General features: G+C 43.9%; 2 protein-coding genes across 4 annotated transcripts in view; both read right to left on the bottom strand.

The window, feature by feature from the left end:
• Positions 1–1,225: 1,225 nt before the first annotated feature.
• Positions 1,226–12,058, bottom strand: LRAT (lecithin retinol acyltransferase). Of its 3 annotated transcripts, XM_083457603.1 has the most exons (4): positions 12,037–12,058; positions 10,017–11,656; positions 5,413–6,102; positions 1,226–1,895 (listed from the first exon to the last, which is right to left on the bottom strand). In XM_083457603.1, the coding sequence occupies exons 3-4, from the start codon at positions 6,007–6,009 to the stop codon at positions 1,743–1,745; spliced, it is 750 nt and encodes a 249-aa protein (XP_083313729.1). In that variant the 5' UTR covers positions 6,010–6,102; positions 10,017–11,656; positions 12,037–12,058; the 3' UTR covers positions 1,226–1,742. The 3 variants fall into 3 exon arrangements, with proteins under 3 accessions (XP_083313729.1, XP_083313728.1, XP_083313730.1); XM_083457602.1 differs by lacking the exons at positions 10,017–11,656; positions 12,037–12,058 and adding an exon at positions 7,895–8,226; XM_083457604.1 differs by lacking the exons at positions 10,017–11,656; positions 12,037–12,058 and adding an exon at positions 7,514–7,762.
• Positions 12,059–13,674: 1,616 nt separating this feature from the next.
• LOC310685281 (uncharacterized protein) overlaps positions 13,675–24,649 on the bottom strand; it is a 48,366-nt gene continuing 37,391 nt past the window's right edge. The window contains exons 19-22 of the mRNA XM_083457338.1: positions 22,535–22,625; positions 20,740–21,653; positions 19,159–20,509; positions 13,675–13,948 (exon numbers count right to left, since the gene is read on the bottom strand). Of these exons, the coding sequence (XP_083313464.1) occupies positions 21,579–21,653; positions 22,535–22,625 (166 nt within the window). The 3' untranslated portion in view covers positions 13,675–13,948; positions 19,159–20,509; positions 20,740–21,578. The remainder of the gene's footprint in view (positions 13,949–19,158; positions 20,510–20,739; positions 21,654–22,534; positions 22,626–24,649) is intronic.

The raw sequence follows: 24,649 nt of genomic DNA, 5'->3' as shown, positions 1-24,649 counted from the left end.
TTAAAAGGGGGGGGTTGTTATCCCATTGTTTTATCAGAGATTTAAAAAACTCTAATGCATCATAGACTGAACACAAGGGAGGACTTTCATTGCAGAAAGCATAGGTATCAGCCATGCGTCAATAAAGGGATGCAAGGTTGTGATGTCAAGATGTGTGTTTTGGTACTGGTGAGAAGGAACATGACTATGTTAAGGAGCACTTCTGTTTTAAATACCAGATATTGAATTCTGAGGCTTCTTCTGGCCCACATGAAACAATCAGAAATGGCTTAAGACAGGTTAGGGGCCAGGGTAGAAATTCCAGCACACATACACACACACTCCAGTGTTATGTTAACAAATATGCCACCCAATTGTACAGTATTCTTGTTTCCTCAGACATCTATCAATAGCAGCCTCTAGCTTGCTAGGAATCAACAAGGGCAGAGGCCTCTTGTGCCTCCTGCCCTGCTTGGGGGGGAGGGGGTGCTCTGACCCCGCAAGCGATCTTTTTTGTTCTTAATCGCTCTGTGGTAGCTCCTACGTAAGTGTACTCAGCACTGTGGTCTAAGTAACCGACAATTTGCCACACTTTTTACAGCACCCTGAAATCTGCTGCCTGGCGCAGGTTGTTTCACCCTTTCTAATGGCAGGTCTGGCCCTGGACACAATGATGACACATGCTTCCCACTTCCCAGTGCATTAGCTGTCATAAAGCAGCTTCATGATTTCCAACCCGATTGGTCTCATTGTCAAGAAAAGATTAAAGAGCAAGGCAGTCTCCTTTCATCTTCCCTCAAAACACAGCCTTTCTCTCTTTTTTTGCTTGCTTGTTAGCCACTTGTACCAGCCAAACTGTTTTAGTCTTTACACTTCAGAAACTTCTGGCATGATTTATAACATTTAATAACAGGGACAGCTCTAGGAAGGTGCAGTTTTTTCACAGCCCTTAAATCCAGGCAGGAGGGTGGGAGGCAGTTTGTAATTTAAATGGGGAGCCTCTTGATGAATTAACTTCCCACTTTATAAAACTCACTGGCAGAACTTTGGGACAGAAGTCCAGGGCCCCCTCTCAGCAGAATGAGCAGGAGGTCCCCCATATGCAGCAGGGCTGGCTTTGAAGTAAGTGAAGTAATACACATTACTATCTAAAGAGGTGGCCCCTGTAAAGCTGAGTCTAAAATTAGAAATGTAAAAAAGCAGAGGTGAACCAGTCAGAAGTTGTTAAATATGCAACAATAAAAACACACATCTGGACTTATTTTATTCCCACTGCATTTGGTTTAGAAACAACAGACTTCAAAGTACAACTAGAAGAGATGCTGAATGCTAGTAGCTTGTTTTCATTCCCTATTTGTCCCCTCTCAACTAGCTAAGGACTCTAATACCCTGTTTCACTGATATTCTGAAAGACACCTCTTCCCATATTACCCTTATTGTCCAAACCTATGCACATTTACTTGGGAGTTAGACCTATAAATTTCATTAGAATTCACTTTTGAGCTTAGGAATGCAGTTTAGGAATGCTTGCTTGGGAGTAAATCCCATGAACCCATTGCTAAATTTGCCTTCTAGAAAGATTTTCACAAAATCTAGTGGCTTACACAGTAAGCTATTACATATTCTGGCCAATGATGCATTTAAATCATTACACGACTGGATGCCACATTTTTCTTCTGTACACATTGTTAGAAAGGTGTTTGAGCTTTCATAAATACATTGTACATTCTATTTACAACTTCTAACAAGCTCTGTGGATGCCTTTAACCCGCCATCCACAACATGAATGGAATAATGATGGTAGGGAGGGTAGTAGAAGGTGCCAGACCCAGGCAGAGTATAGAAACCAGTCCCAGCAGTGCTGAAGCAAGAACACTCCTCTGGTCCCGAATAATCATCTTCACCGTTTCACAGAACTGCAAAAATCAGAGCAGAAATTTTTAGAATGCAAATTAAGGGCTGCTTCCAGTTGAGAAATAAACGCATGCATGGAATCATAGATTTAGCAATGACCTTAAAGCTCATGTAGTTCAACCTCCTGCTGATGCAGGGAATTGCTACTACAACACACCAAAAAGTGACCAGCTAGTCCTCGTTGAACAAAGGAGAGTCAATCACCTTCCAGGGAAGGAGGTTATATAGCAAACTGAGTTACGTAGTATTTAATTTGTTTTAATGAAATTTAGCAGGGCTAGTCCAAAATGTTTTGCTGTTACAAGCAACTATGCCGCATGATCTAAGAGATGCACCCCAACATCCTCAGTGATATTACGAAGGATATTGAAGCACCCTTGTTTATTTGGGAGGACTCATAGCTTTGTGGAAGAGCACACTATTTGCATGCAAAATGCCACAGGTTCAAAACTTCCAAGATCTCAAGGCAGCAGGGCAGGGAAACAGCTCTACCTGAGACCACAGAGAGACACAACAGGTTAAGAGTAGGTACCCCAGTGGTCAGGAACCCACTTCCCATCCATCTGAATTTCTAATTCTCCAGTTGCTGTGCGTGTTTCTAAAACCATTTGGATAATTATGTTATGTACTGCATGATGACATTGGCTAGAATTTGGTTTCAGTTCTCTGCTAACTTTTACATGATGGTATTTCAGTGCTTTCTAGCAAGTCGGTTTTGATGGACTGAAAGTATATAATCCCTTGACTGCTACCCCCATCTCAACTACCCCATCATTCCTGTGGTTTCAGGACAAAACGTCAGCAGAACTGTGATACCTGCACATTTACTATTTACTAGAGTATTGAATTGGGATGAGATGGCAGGAGTGAAATGAACAGAAAGGGGGAAAGAATAGTCTTCAGAATGTGCCAATCCACCAGTGACATCCAAGTGAGGCGCAGAGAAGTGAATAGTTGGGGTTGGCTGTTGTTTTTAAAGTGTATTTAAAATGAACAAATGAAGGCTTCAGAACTAGCTGTCCTACTTCTTAAGGAAACATACCAATTTTATTTTTTAAAAAACCAAACCAGGCAGCCTTAAGGGTTTAAAAGTTGCAAGTTTTCTCCAGCCAAGCCATTTATTAGACTAATAAAGCACTGTACAAAAACTCTGTTAGATTAACAGTGCTGAACAGTAACACCAATTAAAATCTGGTTTTGTCTGTCAGAAACCTGGCAAACCTAAATGACTTCATTGGCATTTCACACAGATTCAATATTTTTAAGAGAGAGAGAGAGAGAGAGAGAGAAATTAAAGCAAAATAGCCCTTGCTCTGTTCCTGCCTGCATTGGGCACAGAGAAGGTAATATGTGTTCCATTCTAATTAGCCACCAGAAACACTGACTCTACTACAAGAAATTATTTGCTTGGTACCTAAATAAATCTGACGTACTTCCTTTAGCAGACTTCATCAAGTTCAGCTTGTAAAAGCACGCCTCTGAGCTAACCTGGGGCTGCTGGTAATACTGCTCCTAGTCTCTGCACAATGTACCTTTATTTCTCTTGAATGGTGGAGGAGAGATCAGCTCTGCTCTTAGTACCACCATCCCCAGCTACAAAGGAGAATCATAACCTTGAATTTCAGGGCATCACATTTAGATGTTTGCTAAACCACACCAAAAATATCCTGTGTTTACCCTCTGATTGAAAGATGAACTTTTTTTTTTACTTTTGCAATGCCAAACCCCTGCCTGTTGGAACAGTACACAGTGTACAACCTAAACCAGTGTTCATTTTCACTCCCTGTACCCAGCTGTCCCATATGAAGAGAGACCTATTTCCTTAAGACTGTTAAGCTTGAGATGGAAGGTTCACATAGGGCCACCCTGAACAATATGAAATAAATGCTGACTAAAACATACATTCAGCAAAACGGGACTGAACTCAAGTTCTGCAGAGGATGTGCTGTGCTTCAGATGGCTGTTTTGCATGCTCTGCTTTTAGATAGCAGCCAATCCAATGAATCAGAAGTTTTCACACAGTAAAGATGAGAGTGGAAAAGGAAAGGACATACCTTAGCCCACACGTTTTCAACCCTTTTGAGTCCACTGCTCGCTTGACCAACTACATTCTTTCTGCGGCACACCACTGGGGCTCAGGAGCCCAGTTAGGTCACCCCTTGCCTGCAGAGCTGGCAGCCTCTCACCCTTTTTCAAACACCCTCCTTTGTGGAGTGTTCCCTCAACCTCCTCTCCCCTCTTCTCTCATTCGGAGTCCTCCGGGCAGCTGCTGCCCCTGGTCTCTGAGCTGCCCCCCCCACCCCAAAGAGAGGTGCCTCATCACACTGCCCCATGGGGGCGTGGGAAGTACCCCCTGGCCAGCCGCAGAGACACCATTCACCTGGGGAGCTTGTAGCCAGGGCTGCTGGAACGAACAGCTGTGCAAGCCTTTGGGAGGCAGAGACACAAGAGGGCATAAGAGAAGGGAGGGAAGGAAAGAGGGACAGAGGCCAGTGTTGCATGCGGCACCCCTTAGCCCTATCCATTTCTGCATGAGTATTAAAAAGCCAGAATCTGCAACAGCCTTGAACTGTAAGCCTTTCAGGGAACCACCATTTCATTAGGAGGGAAAGTGGGAGGAAATATATACATTATATAGCAATTCCTGCAACCAGCACCATTGTCACTAGGTAGAAAGTACTCAAAATACCAAATCTAGCATTCTGTCAGCAGTCTAAGGCTAAATTCTATTTAGATTGATGGGCCCTTGCTAGAGGTCTGGGCTTGGATCTAGGAGAGGCAGGTGGAATGTTGAAACAATGACTTGCCCACTTTTGACTTGCAAGAAACAAAATTTAAAAGGACTGTAAGTGTAGTCAAATCCTGAGCTGAATAATAATAATAATAATAATAATAATAAATTTCATTCCTTAGGAGCAATGGGAAGATGAGCATTTCTCTTCAACAGAGAAGGCTCTAGTTAAAATCTTTTGGGAATTGAATAGCTCTCTGCCCAGGTTTGCTTTCAGACAGGAAAACTGGATAGCCGGTGCTACAGCAGGATCTCTATACTTCCTTGGCAGCATCAGCTCACACTGCCCTGTTCCCAGACGATGGAATGGCTGGACAGTTTTGTTTTTGTTTATTTGTTTATTCTGGCTCAGAGATACATTAAGTGTTTGGATAGCAGTCTTGTTGGGACAGGCAAGGAAAGCTTGGACTTGAATCTTACCACTAACATAAAAGGCACTATATAGCTTTTTATGGATTGTTAGAGATTTTGGAACACAGTTGGTTACTAATAGTTAAAGGCACAAGACTGAACCAAAAATGAAACACCCTCAACTCATGCAGCTTACTTTATGTTCTGGGGGAAGGAAAGTGCAAGTGAGAAATGCTTATAGAAATAGGTTATAAATGCACAACACGGGAGTCCCATACAGATGAGCCACTGTGCAATTGTCCCTTTGTGCTCTCAAAGCAAGGACTCAGAATCCTTTAGCCAGGTTGCTTGGCTAGATTTGTACAGTGGTAGTTTACCTTCTCAGTCTGGAAGCTGACTGGAGAGCCATATCTGCAGAAGGTCACAAAATGTTCACAGTTGTTCCACAGCAAGCTGTATTCAGTGGCACCCACCAGCTTTTCTGCTCTGCAGACCACCTCTTCATCACGAAGGACGTTGTTCTTGAAGAGTTTGTCCATGTGGTTTACCAGAATAGAGCCTCCATAGGCAAAGTCTTCCACTGTGTCCACACGGATCCTGGCCATTTTAGTGATGACACCAAAGATGAGTCTCTTGTTAGTCACCACCTTCTGGATCTGTTTCTTGTCGTTGGTGAGAGCAGGCAGGATATCTGGCATAAGGTGAGCCACCCGGTTATCCCCCAGGTAGATGCCAAAATGAATGAAGAGTGTTCGGGGCACCTCCAGCAAATCCCCCGGCTTGAAATAGGTGGTATCATAATAACAGCATCGTTTCTTCTTCTCTTCTTCCTCTGCACCGGAGCCCACACCGAGAAGTTTGAAGTTGGCAAGCAGCAGAAACTTCTCCAGTAGCAGGGATGCTATTTCATACATGGGGTTTTTCATGGTGCTGATCTTATTCTTATTCTGCGGCTGCAGCTGCTCCTGATTCATTCAGCTTCAGCATCTTGCCTTTTTATCATGGCAAGAGGGGCTGTCCCACAACCAGCATCAGTTTGGATTGGCAGATAGGCAAGTGGGTGGTTACTGTGGAGTGAAATAGACCTCTACTCAGAAAGTGACTCTTTCAGAAACATTTTACAAGAGTCCCAATTATGCATTCAGTATATAGAATGGGCAGACACACATACAAAATCACCTAGTCTAGACCATGTACTTATCAGAATGCAAGCACTTAGTGACTGAACAACTTGAAAGCCTAGAATGATGTAAGTACCAATGCAATCATTAGGCATTTGATTCAGATTGTGATAGATTATGACTAATGAGCCCATCCTGGGAGACTGAGACACAAAAGCGGCAACATACACTTATTTTGGAGTAAGTTGTCACTGAACTTGGTAAGACTTTCTTCCAAATATGCAGGGGTTTGGGTTACAAGGCTGCATACTTATGGCACCCTGAAATTATTTCCAATATTAGAATTGCATACTTTTAATTGTATAGATGCTTACATGAAAGTGAGCCCCACTGTGCTCAATGGGCTTTATTTCCTTGCACATGTGTTTGCAGTCTTATTTTCAAGTAATGGCCACTGCAACCAATAGGAATGGGTTTTCAAACCTTGCCATGCAGTCAGTGTTAGGAAAATGTTGATAGGTACATCTAAGTGAAAGGTTTTTTGTTGTATGCCATGCAAATGGGATCCGAGTTTATACATGTACTGATTGAAAGATACAGAGATCTGCTTACTGCTGAAAGTGATTCATTTTTGACATATACATGAACTCAGCTTGGTACTTAACATTTAAAAATATATATCTGAATTTGCAAGATGGTGAGAGACCAAATGCCATGATGGAAGTTCATTTATTTGCATTTCCTATGTGACTGTTCAAAGCATACCTTTCCACATAGTTTCCAGGTAATATAGCATCAAGTTCCAATGCAGCATATAGGGCTTTTGTCAAGTGTGGTTTCTGCTTGGCAGAAGTTTGGGAAGTGGTTTGGTTTCCCCCAGAATTGTAATGTATCCTTATTTTATTTTAACTTTTAGAGAGGCAACAAGATCTGTACAGAATTGGGGAAGGTATACATTTCTGTTATGACAAAAAGCAAAAGCATGGGCAAACCCTTTCCACCACCCCATCCCCAGCTAATCTTTTCATGCACCCTGGAGGTACTTGCAGGGTTCTCAGAAGGAAGGTGCTAAAGAAACTGTAGTGATGGAGAAGCAGAGTGATGGGAGAAAAGCAAGCGATCCTTTAAAAGTAATTTCTCCCTTTTCAGAATGGGCCAGTATTTCTGCTCAAACGAAAAAATAAAATAACAGTTGGCTGGCTTTGGGGAAGGGGGGGTATTAATCTTGCACTTCACACATCTATTCATGTATGGATATCCCCGTTTTAACTTTCCGCATTTCCTTTCCCTTTGACGCCACTGTTTACACTGCCCTCCCCCACCGTGTGTGTGTGTGTTTGTGTGTGCGCGCGCGTACCTGCAAGTGAGGATAACTGATGACGTGGGCTTCGTTCCACGAAAACATCTGGCACGACAACTGCGCCAGCCTCGAGGTGCCACGAGACTCTTCGGCGGCTTTTGTCTGCCTGCGGCAGGCTAGCTGGGCAGCCCCAGCCGGGGAAGTCAGAGAGACGCGCCGAAGGAGCCAGCCGTGCCTCGCGGTTAAGATTGATTCTCTGCTAATCCATTATGCGGAGGGGTCAAGCCCAGCAAACAAAAGCCTCAACTTAACACCCACCCCAAGCCCCTCAAGCTGCTTCTCCCCTACCCCCCCCCCCCGGCCCCTGTCGAAGGCTACTGTGCTCGGTAGCCCAGCGGAATCTGCGAAGCATGATTGATGGGGGGCCATTCATCTTACCTGGAAGGCGACAAGGGCTTGACAGCCGGAGCGGGGGAGGCTACTCCCCCGCGCAACCCGCCATTCTCTTTCTAGCGGCCCCTGCCAGACTCACTTTTGTGTGTGTGTTTCGCCCCCCGGCACTCCGGATCCGGAGAGGCAGAAAAGCGGCCGCTGGAAGGGGGAGAGGGCGGGGCCCCGGGAAAAGGGGGGCGGATCTCTCTCGCCTTGCGCTTAGAAGAAGCGAGAGCTCCCCCTTTCCCCTTGTCTCTCAAAGCACCGCTGGGACCGAACAGGAGAGAGGCGTGGAGCTGTTTCTCTTTTAGCCCCTTTGCCAAACTGTGCAACGGATCCCGATGGGCCCTGACACGACGAGTTTCCTTCCCCGCCCGGGCAGGCAGCCCTGCCTAAGGACCTCCCTAGTAGCGCGGCAGGATCGGCGGGGGCGGGGAGGGAGGAGGGAGGGAGGCGCACCTCAGGACCTCTGGCTTCTCTAACCAGAGTTACCAGGAAGGAACTCGCAGCCAGTGTCACAGAATCGTAGAGTTAGAAGGGGCCATGAAGGTCATCTAGCCCAACCCCCTGCAATGCAGGAATCTTTTGTCCAACGTGGGACTCGAACCCACGACCCTGAGATTAAGAGTCTCACGCTCTACCGACCGAATTGGACACACGCTTGGAACACCCCCAAGAGCACCTGGGATGCGTTTCTTGGATGGAAGAGCGCTACACACCTGGCCCTCTCCTCGGGACTGTATGTTGCAAGAGATCTGACAGCGGTGGCAGAGGCTTGCCTGCTATTGTTAATCTTTTAATTGAGGAAGCATATTAAACTAACAAAGAAAGTGAGCAAGACTTCTCCCTCCATCCCCACCCATTCAAATTCCGGGGGCGGAGAATGCCGGGGGCATCAGTTGTGAAGGGAAAACAATGGGGGAAGGGGGTGCGGTGGGGGAATAGAGCCAAGCAGTGACGGCATGCTATATTCAGCATCAGTTCTTGCAAAATAAGAATTCTCCCGCGCAGTTGTTTCAGCTCGTTTTCATTGATAGTGGAGATAAGCAACAGAAGGGCTGTTCTTACATTCCTGTCCTTGTTATGAACTTCTCCCCTTGATAGGCGCTTGGCTTACCTGTCCTTGGTCACACCACCACAACATACATTCCGAGATGTTCCCAGGTTGCATTTTAGGATTGCCAATGCAACAGCTGAAGAGCAAGATTGTTTTTTGTTTACCAAAAAGAGGGGGGGGCGTGTATCAGTTTTTCTTCCTGGGTGCAATCTGGAAACTGCAAAGCACCTAACAGACTCCTTTCAGCTGAATGTCACCTGCCTCCTACATACCATCTTAAAGTTGTGCCTAAATGCAGACTCCATCTGTGGCTGCAGCATCTACCCTTATGTAGAGATCTCGGGAATTCACAAACTTGTGCACTATTTTGTAACATGTTGGTCGACCTAATAAGGATGTTGCCCTAATGTGGATTTTGTAATTTAACAAATGCTATAATGTGAGCCTCATGCCCTGAAGGGCTACTGTAGAAATCTATTTCAGATGATCCATGTGGAATTAAGAAGGAAATGGCCCAGATCTCCACTCTGTTCCACAACTAGGAACCCTTACATGACACTTATTTTAAGTGAATCTTCTGCTTCTCTTTCTTTTAGATGTATGATTTTGAGAACTTGTTGCCTTTTAGTCTTGGCTGCATAGCTACTCTCTCTCTCTCTCTCTCTCTCTCTCACACACACACACACACACACACACACACACACCACTCAGATGCAACTCACTGTAGTATTGCCAGTGGAAACTTGAGCTGGAAGTCAGGTGGAGAGAGAGCTAAGTGTTGGTTCTTAGTGTGCAAAAAGGATGTTTCCAGGATGTTTCACTCCTTGTTTAGACAGAGGCAGCCTTTGTTTTATTTTCCAGTGCCATTTAATCTTAATCCCCCCAAATGAAGGGGTACATTACAGATAAATCCAGAGAGGAAATGACCCATGAAACCAGAGATGCTATTTAGGTTTCTGGCCAAAAGCCTTGATTGCTTGGGTGAATCTCAAAAGGAATGTATGAAAAAACTAGCGCCCCTTTTCTTACTACTTCCACTAACAAGCTGGGGAAACAACAGTTTCACCTTACCTGGCTGCTCATTAGCAGGGATGTGGGGGGGGGGAGTGTTGCATTTTCTTGAAAAGCTATGCATTGATCCCATGCTGACTGCAGCTCCAGAAAATTCAGCTGTATACTCAGCCACTCTCTGAAATTAACGCTTCACTGTCCTTGTGCTGTTAGGAGCTTCATATGCAGAAAGCAACAGTAATTAGTTTAAATATATATTTCAAAATGGGGTGTGGGTGTGTGGAAATAGGCGGAGAACATTCACGGATGTTATAGAGGGCATACTATACACATCACCCTTTATCAAGGACCTTCTCTAACTTTTGTACAAGGCAAAAGACGTAAGTCAGAGTAGACCCATTGAAATTACGGGGTATAAATTAATTTCAGTGATTTCCATGGGTCTAACCAATTACTTAGTTGGCTATCATTCACATACAACTAATTTCCTATTAAAGGAAAGACAAAACTAAATACCTTTGAAACAAGTTGAGTAAATTTTAAATAACTATTTTCTACGGTACCCTTGGATGCCATGAACAAAGGCGTTTTGAGACTGAACAATTAAGAATGACTTTGCTCCATATTCAGTAACTAGAATCAGTATAACAAAATAGGAGATTGTGTGTGTGTGTGTGTAGCTATTTCAGCTGTAGCAACAAATATGTTGCCACACATTATTTTTGAAAAGAAAAGTGTCATATGGACACAAATCTGTCAGAACTAAAATACAGCCTAAATTTGCATTACTGTTCTACAGTATGTAAATCTGCAATACTCATTCTAGGGATTAACATCACAGCTCAACCAGTGACTCACAAAGGCTGCAATCCACCCACCTAATGGTAAGCCCCATTGACCTCACTGCAATTTACTGCAGAGTAGTCATGTTTAGGATAGCACTGTAAGGATGCAATGTGCACTTACCTGCAACTGGGAACACACTAAAGTGGTCTTACTTTTGAGTAAACATAGGGTTGTATGAGTTATATCCACACAGTCTCAATACCATCCATTGCAAAATTTTGCTGGAAAAGTGCATCAGAATCAGACTTTAAATACACTTTCTCCATTAAAATGTGCTATAGGAAGTATAGACACGAGAGCACAGCACCCAAAAAACGCCTAAGATTGTGGCACCCAAAAATGCACGTTTTGGGGTACTGTGCTCTTGCATGGGTCACGCAATTCGTGCAGGAACACGGCCCAGAAGCCATGAATCCCAGTTTTGCACTGGGACATGTTGGATGGTATGGTAGCACCATTCACATAACAAAAACTACCACAGAAATATTAGCATTTTCAAAAGTAGGGGATCCATGGCTTGGCTTATGAAAAACAGGGGGTCTGCAGTACTTAGCTAATTGGGAAACACTGACCTAGAGCCTACTAAGGTGAGCTAAGCCTGGCAGGACAGCTTATGCTATGGTCTTAACCCCTTCATGCATTAATTAGACTAAAGTATGCTGGTTATATGAGGCTGGTTACATGCCTTTCTTCCTCCCCCATAGTTTTATTTGCAAAAATAATTTTCTATTTTCAGGGAGTGGGGGATTATTAAAAATACTTTGGAATTCTCTTCAGGGTGTCCAGATGGAAAGGAGAGCAGCGTACCGGCACTTGACTTGCAAACTACGGTTGCTGAAATTCCCTCTTCTGCACTATTTTCACTTAAAGGTAAAGGTAAAGGTACCCCTGCCCGTACGGGCCAGTCTTGACAGACTCTAGGGTTGTGCGCTCATCTCACTCTAGAGGCCGGGGGCCAGCGCTGTCTGGCGACACTTCCGGGTCACGTGGCCAGCGTGACAAAGCTGCATCTGGCGAGCCAGCGCAGCAGACGGAAACGCTGTTTACCTTCCCGCCAGTAAGCGGTCCCTATTTATCTACTTGCACCCGGGGGTGCTTTCGAACTGCTAGGTTGGCAGGTGCTGGGACCAAGCAACGGGAGCGCACCCCGCCGCGGGGATTCGAACTGCCGACCTTTCGATCGGCAAGCCCTAGGCACTGAGGCTTTTACCCACAGCGTCACCCGCGTCCCTACACATGGTCACTTAACCATGTGTAAATTTTCTGCCAACTTCCTGTCTAATTGTAAATTTTCTGCCAACTTCCTGTCTAATCATACCTTTTGTATCACCGCTCTGTAACTTTTTTGAGAACTGATTGAGAACTGACTGTCCTTACTAACTACGCTAAAGCTGCAATCCTAAACTCACTTGGAAAATCAAACTGAACTGAAACCACTCCTGGAAAGACATATAGGATCGCACTATACAGGTCCAATGTATTTGAACCCTTATGCATGCTGCCGATAGCCCCACACAGCTTTCCTACAAACTGGAGTCCTGTTCACAGGAGAGCTGCTGGAAGGGAGGAATCATTTGGTGGCAGCACACCAGAGGCAGAGCAGTCAGTTCATGCACAAAAGGATATTACAGATGACTGACTGACTTTTTAAATGTATACTTAACTTGACTAATGGACTTTAAATGAATGCAGCTAGCCACTTCCCATTCTCTGCACAAAATGAATTCCCCAGAGGTCCAGTCCTTGTTAAGATGGGTCACAAGCAGAAATATTGTACAGTATTAACTGTTTATCTGCTTTTTGGTGTGCGTGTGGTGGGGGACATGAGATATGATGTTTTGCGGAAGGCTTAGGGTTAAACTATTAATCATGTATAGTTTTGTGTAGCTTTCCTCTATTTTTTAAAAAATGAAAAGAAACATATAGAGGCTGCAATTATGAGTGGAGAGGCAGTAAATAGGCAGGAGATACATAACTCCTTCTAAGACAGTTGTTTTTCCACTCAAAAGTGCCCCAAACCCAGCATGGCTTTTCCTTTTGCAGGGGAAAAATATGCTAATACTTCTACCTGAAGAGGGAAAGCAGCTGGGTGGAATGTGATTTCAAGGAGAAAACAACTGGCACGGTGAAGTTAAGCTGTGCCACACCTACTGGTTCTCCATACCAACCTCTAGCAGTTGTTTTTTCCTTTTTCAGAAGCATCCAACTTGCCAGGTGGATCAATGCCTACTGAATAAAGTTGCCTGCTCCTGCTGATTTAACTATCAACCTTTATCCAGATAAGGAAGTGAAAACAAAATTTAAATCATGTAGCAAGCTGAGTCTCTTTGCAACAGAAAATATCACAAAAGTCTGCCTCATCATTCAAGGCACTACCTTTCTGTGATAGGGACGCGGGCGGTGCTGTGGGTTAAACCACAGAGCCTAGCGCTTGCCGATCAAGTCGGCGGTTTGAATACCCACCACTGAGTGAGCTCCCATTGCTCGGTCCCTGCTCCTGCAAACCTAGCAGTTCGAAAGCACATCAAAGTACAAGTAGATAAATAGGTACTGCTCCAGCGGGAAGGTAAACAGCGTTTCTGTGTGCTGCTGTGGTTCGCCAGAAGCGGCTTAGTCATGCTGGCCACATGACCCGGAAGCTGTACGCTGGCTCCCTCGGCCAATAAAGCGGGATGAGCGCCGCAACCCCAGAGTTGTCCGCTATTGGACCTAATGGTCAGGGGTCCCGTTACCTTTACCTTACTGTGACTATATAATGAGATGAAGTTGAAATACATTAGATTGCTGCTTCTTGGGACATCATTATATTATGATGAGCCTAGAGAAAGTCAACAGATGAGGAAAAAAGGTAGAAAGGGAGACACAACAAAACTGCTGACTCCATTTAACATTTATTTAACACTAAAATTATGTGTACCACTTTTCAGTAATGAAGATGGGACTACACCCGGGTGTACTCCTTACTTTTATTAGTTCTGTACAGAAGCTTCAATGTCAAGTCCAAAGTCCGATCAACATATTCAAATGTAATCTTGATAAACAGTGGCTTGTATGCTGTTCTGGAGGAACGAATGTGCAAAATCTGTGTACAGGTCTTGAATTTAATATGTGCCTACAAGATTCTGGAAAAGTTAACATAGTCCAAACTAGTGTTTTTATATATATATATATATATATATGCAGGTTTTGGTGTCTTCGGGTGTCTTCCCGTGTAAAAGTTGGGGTGTCTAGGCGACGTTTCGACGAGGTCTCACTCGTCATCTTCAGGCTGGTGCTTTCGGCTTCTTGTTACTGGAACAGAGCAGGATCTCAGTGTTTGAGTTCCTATAAATACTGTTGAGGAGGTGTGGTGTATAGCCTCCAATGTTCTGGGCAGAGAGGAGGTTCCCAGGCTAGTGTGCCTTTTCTTCTTTTGTTCCTTAATTACTTGAGGGATATCTTGAGTGATTTCTTGAGTGATTTCCTGAATCCCACTTAGGTGGGTCATTAGGTGTGGATTAGTTGCTAAAGCCTTCGTGTCTTGAACTCTTGAACTTTGTGAAGAGTTTTTCTGAGAAGATGGCTGTACTGCACTTGGTTGTGCTCTGGCTTGGCTTCGTGTATAGGGGCGAGCTGTGGTTTTGTGGCCTGTGCCAGCCAGATCTGTGTAGGGATTGCAGGGGGGTGCAGCATCCGGAGGTGCCACCCTGGTTTGGCTACTGGATGGTGTCTGTAATTTATCTGTGGAGAGGGTCTGGGTTTGGGTCTGGTGTGGTTGATTGGTGATGGCGTTCTGTGTGCCTCTGGATCTGGTGTCAGATTTTGTGGGGAGGGCTAATTTCCAGATGTCTGGCAAGCGGGATGTGTCGTCACGCTTGTTCATGTTGTGAGGGTGTTTCTCTATCTCGATGGCTTCCATGATTATTCTCTTGTGGTGATGTTCCATGTTAAAGAGCAATTTGGAATCTGCAAAATTAATTTCGTGTCCTGTTTCTTTCATGTGTTGGAAAAGAGAGGAAGTTTTTTCTTCTTTTTTGACGGCATTCTTGTGTTCTGCGATCCGTGCATTTATTCGTCTGTTTGTTTGTCCAATGTACGTGGCTGGGCAGACTTTGCAGGGTATTTCATAGACCCCTTGGTTTTCCAACTGAATTTTATCCTTGGGGTTTCTGAGGATATTGGCTATTTTTTGGTTGGTGCAAAAGGCTGTTTTGATATTGTGTTTATGGAGGATTTTGCTAATTTTATCTGTAGTGCCCTTGATATAAGGAAGGAGGGCTATGCCATTGTTTTCTTCTGTGTCTTGGTTTTTGGGGGGTGTTTCTTTTTGGATTAGCTTCGTAACCCTGTTTTGCTGGTATCCATTGGCAATTAACACATTTGAGAGATTCTGTAACTCAGTTGTCAAGTGGTCTTCGTCAGCCAGGCGTTTGGTTCTGGAGATGAGAGTCTTGGCTACGGAGTTTATTTGTGCAGGGTGGTGGTGTGATTGTGCATGTAAGTAGCGGTTGGTGTGTGTTTTTTTCCGGTAGATAGTGTGTCCTAGGGAGCCATCAGGTTTTTTGTAGATTAGGACGTCAAGGAAGGGAAGTTGGTTGTTGGCTTCTATTTCCATAGTGAATTGTATTTTGGGGTGTAGGCTGTTGAGATGTGTGAGGAAGCTATCCAGTTTTTCCTTCCCGTGTGGCCAAATTACAAAGGTGTCGTCAACATATCTGAGCCAAAGTTTGGGTTTGTGTTCTGACTTGTCTAAAGCATTGGTTTCAAAGTGTTCCATGTACAGGTTAGCGATGACCGGTGAGAGGGGTGATCCCATAGGTGCTCCTTCTATCTGTTTGTATCTTTGTCCATTGTGGATGAAGTACGTGTTGGTTAGGCAGTGGTTGGTCAGGTCCAAGATGTATTCGGGGGGATTGTATTTGTTTTGAATGGCTGTCAAGGCTTCATTAATGGGCACTTGTGTGAAGAGAGATACAACATCGAAGCTCACAAGTAGGTCATTGGGTTGTAGGTTTTGCTTCTTTATTGTTTCTATGAACTGGAAGGAGTTTGGAACGTGTGAAGAGATGGATTCTGCATAGGGCTGAAGTTGCTTGGCGAGAAATTTAGCGAGATTTTGTAGAGGTGAGCCTATGGAGCTGACTATTGGTCTGAGTGGTGTTCCTTCTTTGTGTATCTTGGGGAGGCCGTAGAGTTTGGGGCATCTGGATGATTTTTCTCTGGGGATGATTCTTAGCTGGATTTCTTCACTGATAGGAGAGGCTTTTATTTTGGATTTGGTGGTTTTTTCCAGATAGGTGGTGGGATCTGTTTTTATAGGTTGGTAGGTAGGGTCTTGGAGTAGATTTGATAGTTTTGCTTGGTAGTCCGATGTGTTCATCACAACAGTGGCATTACCTTTGTCTGCTGGGAGAATGATTATGTTGTTGTCTTTCCTCAGGTTGGTGAGTGCTTTCTGTTCTTCTTTGTGTAAATTGCTTCTGGGTGGTTTGCTGGAGAAGAGGATGTTGGTGACTTCAAGTCTGATTTTATTGGCTTCATCTGGATTGATTTTGGTTAGGCTAGCTTCGACTCCGCATATGATGTTTTCCGTGGGGATGCGTCTCGGGGCGACTGCAAAGTTGAAACCTTTGGAGAGTACTTTGGTTTCAGTTGAGGTGAGGATCCTGTCTGATATGTTATGTACTGTTTGTTTCATGGGTTGTTGTGGAGGGTGGCTGGGCTTCTGGCGTTTCTCTAGTTTGTGGAGTTTGTTGGTGTGTGTGTCTGTCTTGTGTGAGGTCACACACACCAACAAACTCCACAAACTAGAGAAACGCCAGAAGCCCAGCCACCCTCCACAACAACCCATGAAACAAACAGTACATAACATATCAGACAGGATCCTCACCTCAACTGAAACCAAAGTACTCTCCAAAGGTTTCAACTTTGCAGTCGCCCCGAGACGCATCCCCACGGAAAACATCATATGCGGAGTCGAAGCTAGCCTAACCAAAATCAATCCAGATGAAGCCAATAAAATCAGACTTGAAGTCACCAACATCCTCTTCTCCAGCAAACCACCCAGAAGCAATTTACACAAAGAAGAACAGAAAGCACTCACCAACCTGAGGAAAGACAACAACATAATCATTCTCCCAGCAGACAAAGGTAATGCCACTGTTGTGATGAACACATCGGACTACCAAGCAAAACTATCAAATCTACTCCAAGACCCTACCTACCAACCTATAAAAACAGATCCCACCACCTATCTGGAAAAAACCACCAAATCCAAAATAAAAGCCTCTCCTATCAGTGAAGAAATCCAGCTAAGAATCATCCCCAGAGAAAAATCATCCAGATGCCCCAAACTCTACGGCCTCCCCAAGATACACAAAGAAGGAACACCACTCAGACCAATAGTCAGCTCCATAGGCTCACCTCTACAAAATCTCGCTAAATTTCTCGCCAAGCAACTTCAGCCCTATGCAGAATCCATCTCTTCACACGTTCCAAACTCCTTCCAGTTCATAGAAACAATAAAGAAGCAAAACCTACAACCCAATGACCTACTTGTGAGCTTCGATGTTGTATCTCTCTTCACACAAGTGCCCATTAATGAAGCCTTGACAGCCATTCAAAACAAATACAATCCCCCCGAATACATCTTGGACCTGACCAACCACTGCCTAACCAACACGTACTTCATCCACAATGGACAAAGATACAAACAGATAGAAGGAGCACCTATGGGATCACCCCTCTCACCGGTCATCGCTAACCTGTACATGGAACACTTTGAAACCAATGCTTTAGACAAGTCAGAACACAAACCCAAACTTTGGCTCAGATATGTTGACGACACCTTTGTAATTTGGCCACACGGGAAGGAAAAACTGGATAGCTTCCTCACACATCTCAACAGCCTACACCCCAAAATACAATTCACTATGGAAATAGAAGCCAACAACCAACTTCCCTTCCTTGACGTCCTAATCTACAAAAAACCTGATGGCTCCCTAGGACACACTATCTACCGGAAAAAAAAAAAAACACACACCAACCGCTACTTACATGCACAATCACACCACCACCCTGCACAAATAAACTCCGTAGCCAAGACTCTCATCTCCAGAACCAAACGCCTGGCTGACGAAGACCACTTGACAACTGAGTTACAGAATCTCTCAAATGTGTTAATTGCCAATGGATACCAGCAAAACAGGGTTACGAAGCTAATCCAAAAAGAAACACCCCCCAAAAACCAAGACACAGAAGAAAACAATGGCATAGCCCTCCTTCCTTATATCAAGGGCACTACAGATAAAATTAGCAAAATCCTCCATAAACACAATATCAAAACAGCCTTTTGCACCAACCAAAAAATAGCCAATATCCTCAGAAACCCCAAGGATAAAATTCAGTTGGAAAACCAAGGGGTCTATGAAATACCCTGCAAAGTCTGCCCAGCCACGTACATTGGACAAACAAACAGACGAATAAATGCACGGATCGCAGAACACAAGAATGCCGTCAAAAAAGAAGAAAAAACTTCCTCTCTTTTCCAACACATGAAAGAAACAGGACACGAAATTAATTTTGCAGATTCCAAATTGCTCTTTAACATGGAACATCACCACAAGAGAATAATCATGGAAGCCATCGAGATAGAGAAACACCCTCACAACATGAACAAGCGTGACGACACATCCCGCTTGCCAGACATCTGGAAATTAGCCCTCCCCACAAAATCTGACACCAGATCCAGAGGCACACAGAACGCCATCACCAATCAACCACACCAGACCCAAACCCAGACCCTCTCCACAGATAAATTACAGACACCATCCAGTAGCCAAACCAGGGTGGCACCTCCGGATGCTGCACCCCCCTGCAATCCCTACACAGATCTGGCTGGCACAGGCCACAAAACCACAGCTCGCCCCTATACACGAAGCCAAGCCAGAGCACAACCAAGTGCAGTACAGCCATCTTCTCAGAAAAACTCTTCACAAAGTTCAAGAGTTCAAGACACGAAGGCTTTAGCAACTAATCCACACCTAATGACCCACCTAAGTGGGATTCAGGAAATCACTCAAGAAATCACTCAAGATATCCCTCAAGTAATTAAGGAACAAAAGAAGAAAAGGCACACTAGCCTGGGAACCTCCTCTCTGCCCAGAACATTGGAGGCTATACACCACACCTCCTCAACAGTATTTATAGGAACTCAAACACTGAGATCCTGCTCTGTTCCAGTAACAAGAAGCCGAAAGCACCAGCCTGAAGATGACGAGTGAGACCTCGTCGAAACGTCGCCTAGACACCCCAACTTTTACACGGGAAGACACCCGAAGACACCAAAACCTGCATTCCTGTACCCGTGAAAATCTACGAAAGCATATATATATATATATATATATATATATTTCAAGGACATAAAGGCTACAAATAATAATTCTAAAAATAAAATTAAAAATTCCAAAATAAAAAATTGTACTGCCATTTTCAGTGAAGCATGCCCTTGTATACCATTCTTCACTGTATTTCAGAATGAATGGATTGGGATTTCTGACACCTGGACTCTTAACCAGCCCATGCCAACCTGTTGCTGATGGGAGTTGTAGTCCAAAACACCCACACTGCACCAGGTTAGCACAGACTACTCTAAGCTAATATTTGGTCAACTCCAAATAAAGGTTAAGGCAGGAAGGGGAAACCTGTGGCCTTCCAGACATTCCTGGACATCATCAGCCAGCATGGCCAACAGTTAGGCATAATGGGATATGCAGTTCAGCAACACAGTTTGCACAAGTAGGATAAGCAACCACTTCCCAGTATTCAGGGTCTGTCCCCATGTGGACTTATCTGGAGGTAGTATCTTTTTAACACATTGTACCAGCCATCAAATGTGACCTTCAAGTTCATTAGCCAACATCCAAAGTACCAAGCTACTAGATCAACATGCCCAAGGAGTCCAAGGGCTTGCTTGTATTGATGGGTCTTCAATTTTGTCCACCCACCCAACCTTGCCATGACAAAGCAAGGAAGGAGTTTCAAAAGCAGCTTGTGACATGGTGTGGTGGTGTGCTGTTTTAAGTATCTAAAGGGCTGTCACACGAAAGATGCAGACTATGATCCAAACTAATGGCTTCAAGTTACAAGAAGCAGATTCCAATTATACATCAGGAAGAACTCTGTGACAGTAAGAGCTGTTTGACAGTGGAGCAGACTTCTATGAGAGGTGGTGGACTCCTTCCTTGGAGGTTGGATGGCCAGTGTTCATTTATGATTTACTTGAGATTCCTGCAATGCAAGGGGTTGGACTAGATGACTCTTGGGGTCCCTTCCAACACTATGATTCTATCAAAGGGGGTGGGATACAAAATATCACCCGGCTTGCCCCCCATCTTTAAGCTGATCTAAATCAGTTCTTTGGATCTTTGCCATTGTTAATAAAACTTACATTAAAGTGCATTCAGGGGGAGACTCCAGCTTCTACCTTGTCTCATGAAGTTTTAACTCCCAATGGATGTGCAATCACTGGAACTTCAGATTGCTCGTCTTGTCTGATTACCTTCCTTTCAATTGCCTCTTTCTGACCAATTGGGAAACCAATTCAAGAGTATGGAATAGCTCAACAGCATCTGGAGAAATCCAGAGTGATTCTTCATTAGTTGTATAACGTATCATTTATCTTGCTGCATGTTGACTTAAAATACATACTACACCATTTACAGTGGTACCTCGGGTTACATATGCTTCAGGTTACATACGCTTCAGGTTACAGACTCTGCTAACCCAGAAATAGTGTTTCGGGTTAAGAACTTTGTTTCAGGATAAGAACAGAAATCGGGCTCCGGCGGCGCAGCAGGAGGTCCCATTAGCTAACGTGGTGCTTCAGGTTAAGAACAGTTTCAGGTTGGGAACGGACCTCCGGAACGAATTAAGTACTTAACCTGAGGTACCACTGTACTGAATATACATACCCAACTGGTTGCACACTGAACACACTTTGAACCACTGATGCAACATTTTGAAGCCAAGCCTTTTCCAACCTGGTTCCCTCCAGATGTTTTGGATAAAAAACCCCATTCTCCCTGATCCATTTACCATGGAACTATGCTGGCTAAGGCCGATGAGAGCCGTAGTTCAAAACATCTGGAGGGAACCAGGTTGGGGAAGGCTAGGACACAACAGTTTTGTTTTTAAATCCAAATAGGAATTTGGAAGCCTCCAATGAAAGCAGTGCTAATCTAGAAGCTAAGTTTCAGTAACTATGAAAGACGAAAGAAGCAAACAAGACTGAGCAAGCATTAAAAATCATGTGTTTCTGAGTTGCTAATATAATTAGACCTCCTGCAGACTGAGGCAATAACAATTCCTGGATCCCATAAAGTAGCATCTATCTGCAAACAAATAGCAATGATTTAATGGTAGCAAACTCTATATTACAGTGCTGCTAGAGCTATTGCTGTACCAGAAAGCAGTGAAGGATGTGCATTTTTTTGGGGGGGGGAACAGTGGTTATCTCTCAGAAAGATATTCCAAAATTTATTGCTTAATTATATTAACAGGAAATAAATAGGCTCTTCATCCAATGCACTAGACAGGAAATACCAGTCACTTTCAAAGCAACAAATCTGGCATTACTCAGAACATTTCCTTATCTGTGCATAGGCGTTAGCTGAACGTTTTAACTGATAATTGCCACCAAAACGTTTTGGTGGTTTCTTGATTTTTGAATGAATCATGTGCTTCTTGGGTTGATATGTGTTTGACGTTGTTTGAAAACTGAATGAGGCCAAAGATTTGTTATTCTATCAAAGATTTTAAATCTGGAACATTTTTAATCTGGAAATCCAACAGCATCTGCCCATACGCCTTGCCCTGTGAAAGCAAATAAATATATATCACTTTATGCAGCAACAAAGGTAATTTCTTATTCACACAAGGGGGGGACCCCAAATATGTCTCCCTAATGACTCTCCTCCTTTTGAACAGCAACTCCCTTCCTCCTGCTGCAAACTATTTCAGTTTGGCACTTTCTATTCAATTACCTCATGGCCCCAAACCTGTGTGATTTCTGCCTGAGAATGTATGTGCAGAATTGCACCATATGAGTCTCTAGAGAAAGGAAAGCCAAGATACAAGAGAGCATGAGGCTGGCCCCAGAAGCTGTTTGCAGAGGCCAACACAGATATGGAGTAGAACATGACAAGTCACAGGGTAACTCTCTGAAGTCCAGGGGTGGAATTCAACTACGGTGAGTATTCCTCAGAATAGACCCACTGAAATCAACAGCCCTAGCTTATTACAGCTCATTAATTTCAGCAGCTCTACTGTGAGTAAAACTTAGTTGAATACCATCTTAGAGCTAGAATTAACTTCAGAACATTAACATCTCAGCAGGTAATGGTTGGTTAATCTATCACAGGTTGTTAAAAGGAATGTAAGGGGGAGAAAGCAAATTGCTTGAGTTCTGTGTCTTGTGCCCCCTTAAAGCCTAAGGCTGCAATCCTATATAACTTGGTAGTAAGCCACATTAAAAGGTTTACTTCTTAGTAGACATATATAGGTTTGCACTGTAACAGACATATTGTGCTATACATTTAATGAACCCTGCCTCCCCATCCCATTTACAATAAAGAGGGCTTTAATCCAGGAATGTTTATGCCACAATACATCTATCAATCTTGTAAGGGGCAAAAGACCCTTTTGATTTGCTGCAACTGACCAACTCAGTAACCCCTTTGGAATAAGACACCTACTTGTGGGTCACTTCTCAGAGATGCAGTGCCACCGCCACCCAGGGCATTTTTCAGAACGAAGTTTAATCCATGTATTCCTGGCATTTCATATCTGGAAAAATAAAATATAGCTGTCTGCTTCACCAGCTTACAATTTAATCACACTTCTTAAGAAATCACACTGGGCCTGATCATGGATTACAAAACTTGGATTTAGAAACTAAACACATGAGTAAGTGAAATGATGCACATTTAATGAAGATGACTTCAAGGAGCTGACCTATTTTAACAAGTGTGTGCATAAGGCAGACCATTTCCTTTTATTGCTATGTTTATAAAACTAGCAGACTACAACAGTCTGGAAAGTTTATTTCCAATACAACAGTCTAGAAAGTTTATTTCCAATGTAAAAGCTAACATAATGTTTAGTATCCAAACTTCCTGAAATTCTTTGGCAAGTGATGATTGTTTGCTAGTCATACCCCAATTCTGGAGGTTTCTTCCTTCTTCTCATGGACTTCTCATGGACCAACATGACTGTGCTTTTTTAGCTGCCTTAGTGACTATAGAAGCAAGCCATTCATGGCAGAAGCATCCATAAGAAGCTACATTCCTACCACCTGAAGAGGAACTTCGCATTTTGAAGGTTACATCCTGTCCTACCACTAGGTTTACCACACAATTTGCTATAACTGATCTCCAGATTTGCTAACATACAGATTGCCATGCTTTTCTTTATTCCAGCTCTGACTAATCAGGAACCCAGGGTTAAGCCACTGAAGGCATGGGGCAGATCTGGGCTACTGCTGGACGATATAATTTTTAAAAATGGGTTTCTGGCATTGTTTCTTTATCCCAGCATAAATAATAAATATTATTATTTAATACCTGTAGCTCCTAACAGAGACTGATCAGAGACACTCTGTAATCTCCATCATGAAACTGAGGCAAAAGCGAGCAAAGAAACTAGTGTGAATGTTACCTTGTATGGTAGGTTAGTTTCTTTACAAATACCTCTCTATCCTCCATCAAGCAAGGAAGAAGCATTACCAGAATTCAAGGCTAGGCAAAACCAATCAAGTAGCATACAAAGCAGGGCTGGGGGGGGGGGTGGCTTGGGGAGAGCCCTGATGGCCTTATTTGGCCTATCTGGCCAACATCCAGCATACTGTTGTTGTTGTTGTTGTTCCTCCTCTCCCCATGTCACTATTTTGTGACATCTTGGTTGGTACCAATACAATTCTGTAAGTTTTTTAATGGAGCAAACTTTGCTTTTCTACATGTCCCCCCCCCCCCTATATATAATGAATTGTTATAATCTGGGTGAAAATATCAATTCCAAATATATGTTAAGATGAAATGTGAGTGGAGTTTTGCCTGTAGAATGCAACTTTTCTACCTTCCCCATCTTGCTTGGTACAGCCCCCTGAACCACCTAAAAACAATGCTGAGGATCAGCTCCATGTATGAAGCAAAGTTTAGAGAAGTCTTCCCTCCAAAGAGCAGTTCCACTCTAGCTAGCAGGCTGCTCCCAAGCTTGACTAAGATGGGATACAAGTCATGACTGAAATGGGGCTCCTCTCATTTAAATGTGCTTTCAGACTTGGTGCCAGTTATATAATAATAATTTATTATTGATACCCCGCTCATCTGGCTGGGTTTCCTCAGCCACTCTAGGTGGCTCCCAAAAGATAATACAGCATTAAACATTAAAAACTTCCCTAAATAGGGCTGCCTTCAGATGTCTTTTAAAAGTCAGATAGATGTTTATTTCCTTGACATCTGATGGGAGGGCAATCCACAGGGCGGGCGCCACTACCAAGAAGGCCCTCTGCCTGGCTCCCTGCAACCTCGCAGCGAGGGAACTGCCAGAAGGCCCTCAGCGCTGGACCTCAGTGTCCAGGTAGAACGATGGGGGTGGAGATGTTCCTTCAGGTATACAGGACCGAGGCCATTTAGGGTCAGCATCAACACTTTGAATTGTGCTCGGAAATGTACTGGGAGCCAATGCAGATCTCTCAGGACAGGTGTTATATTTTCTCAGTGGTCACTCCCAGTTACCAGCCTAGCTGCTGCATTCTGGATTAACTGCAGTTTCCGAGTCACCTTCAAAGGTAGCCCCACATAGAGCGCATT

Source organism: Podarcis tiliguerta (genome assembly GCF_965153285.1).
Source record: "Podarcis tiliguerta genome assembly, chromosome: 9".
Taxonomy (NCBI): Eukaryota; Metazoa; Chordata; class Lepidosauria; order Squamata; family Lacertidae; genus Podarcis; species Podarcis tiliguerta.
Note: the sequence above shows the minus strand (reverse complement) of the source record. Positions and strands in the feature narration are given on the sequence as shown.

Excerpts from the sequence above, each read along its gene's own strand:
- LRAT (XM_083457603.1), bottom strand. The coding sequence starts at position 6,009 with ATGAATCAGGAGCAGCTGCAGCCGCAGAATAAGAATAAGATCAGCACC. Across the intron at positions 1,896-5,412 it reads TCAGCTTCCAGACTGAGAAG|TTCTGTGAAACGGTGAAGAT; the intron begins GTAAACTACCAC and ends TGATTTTTGCAG.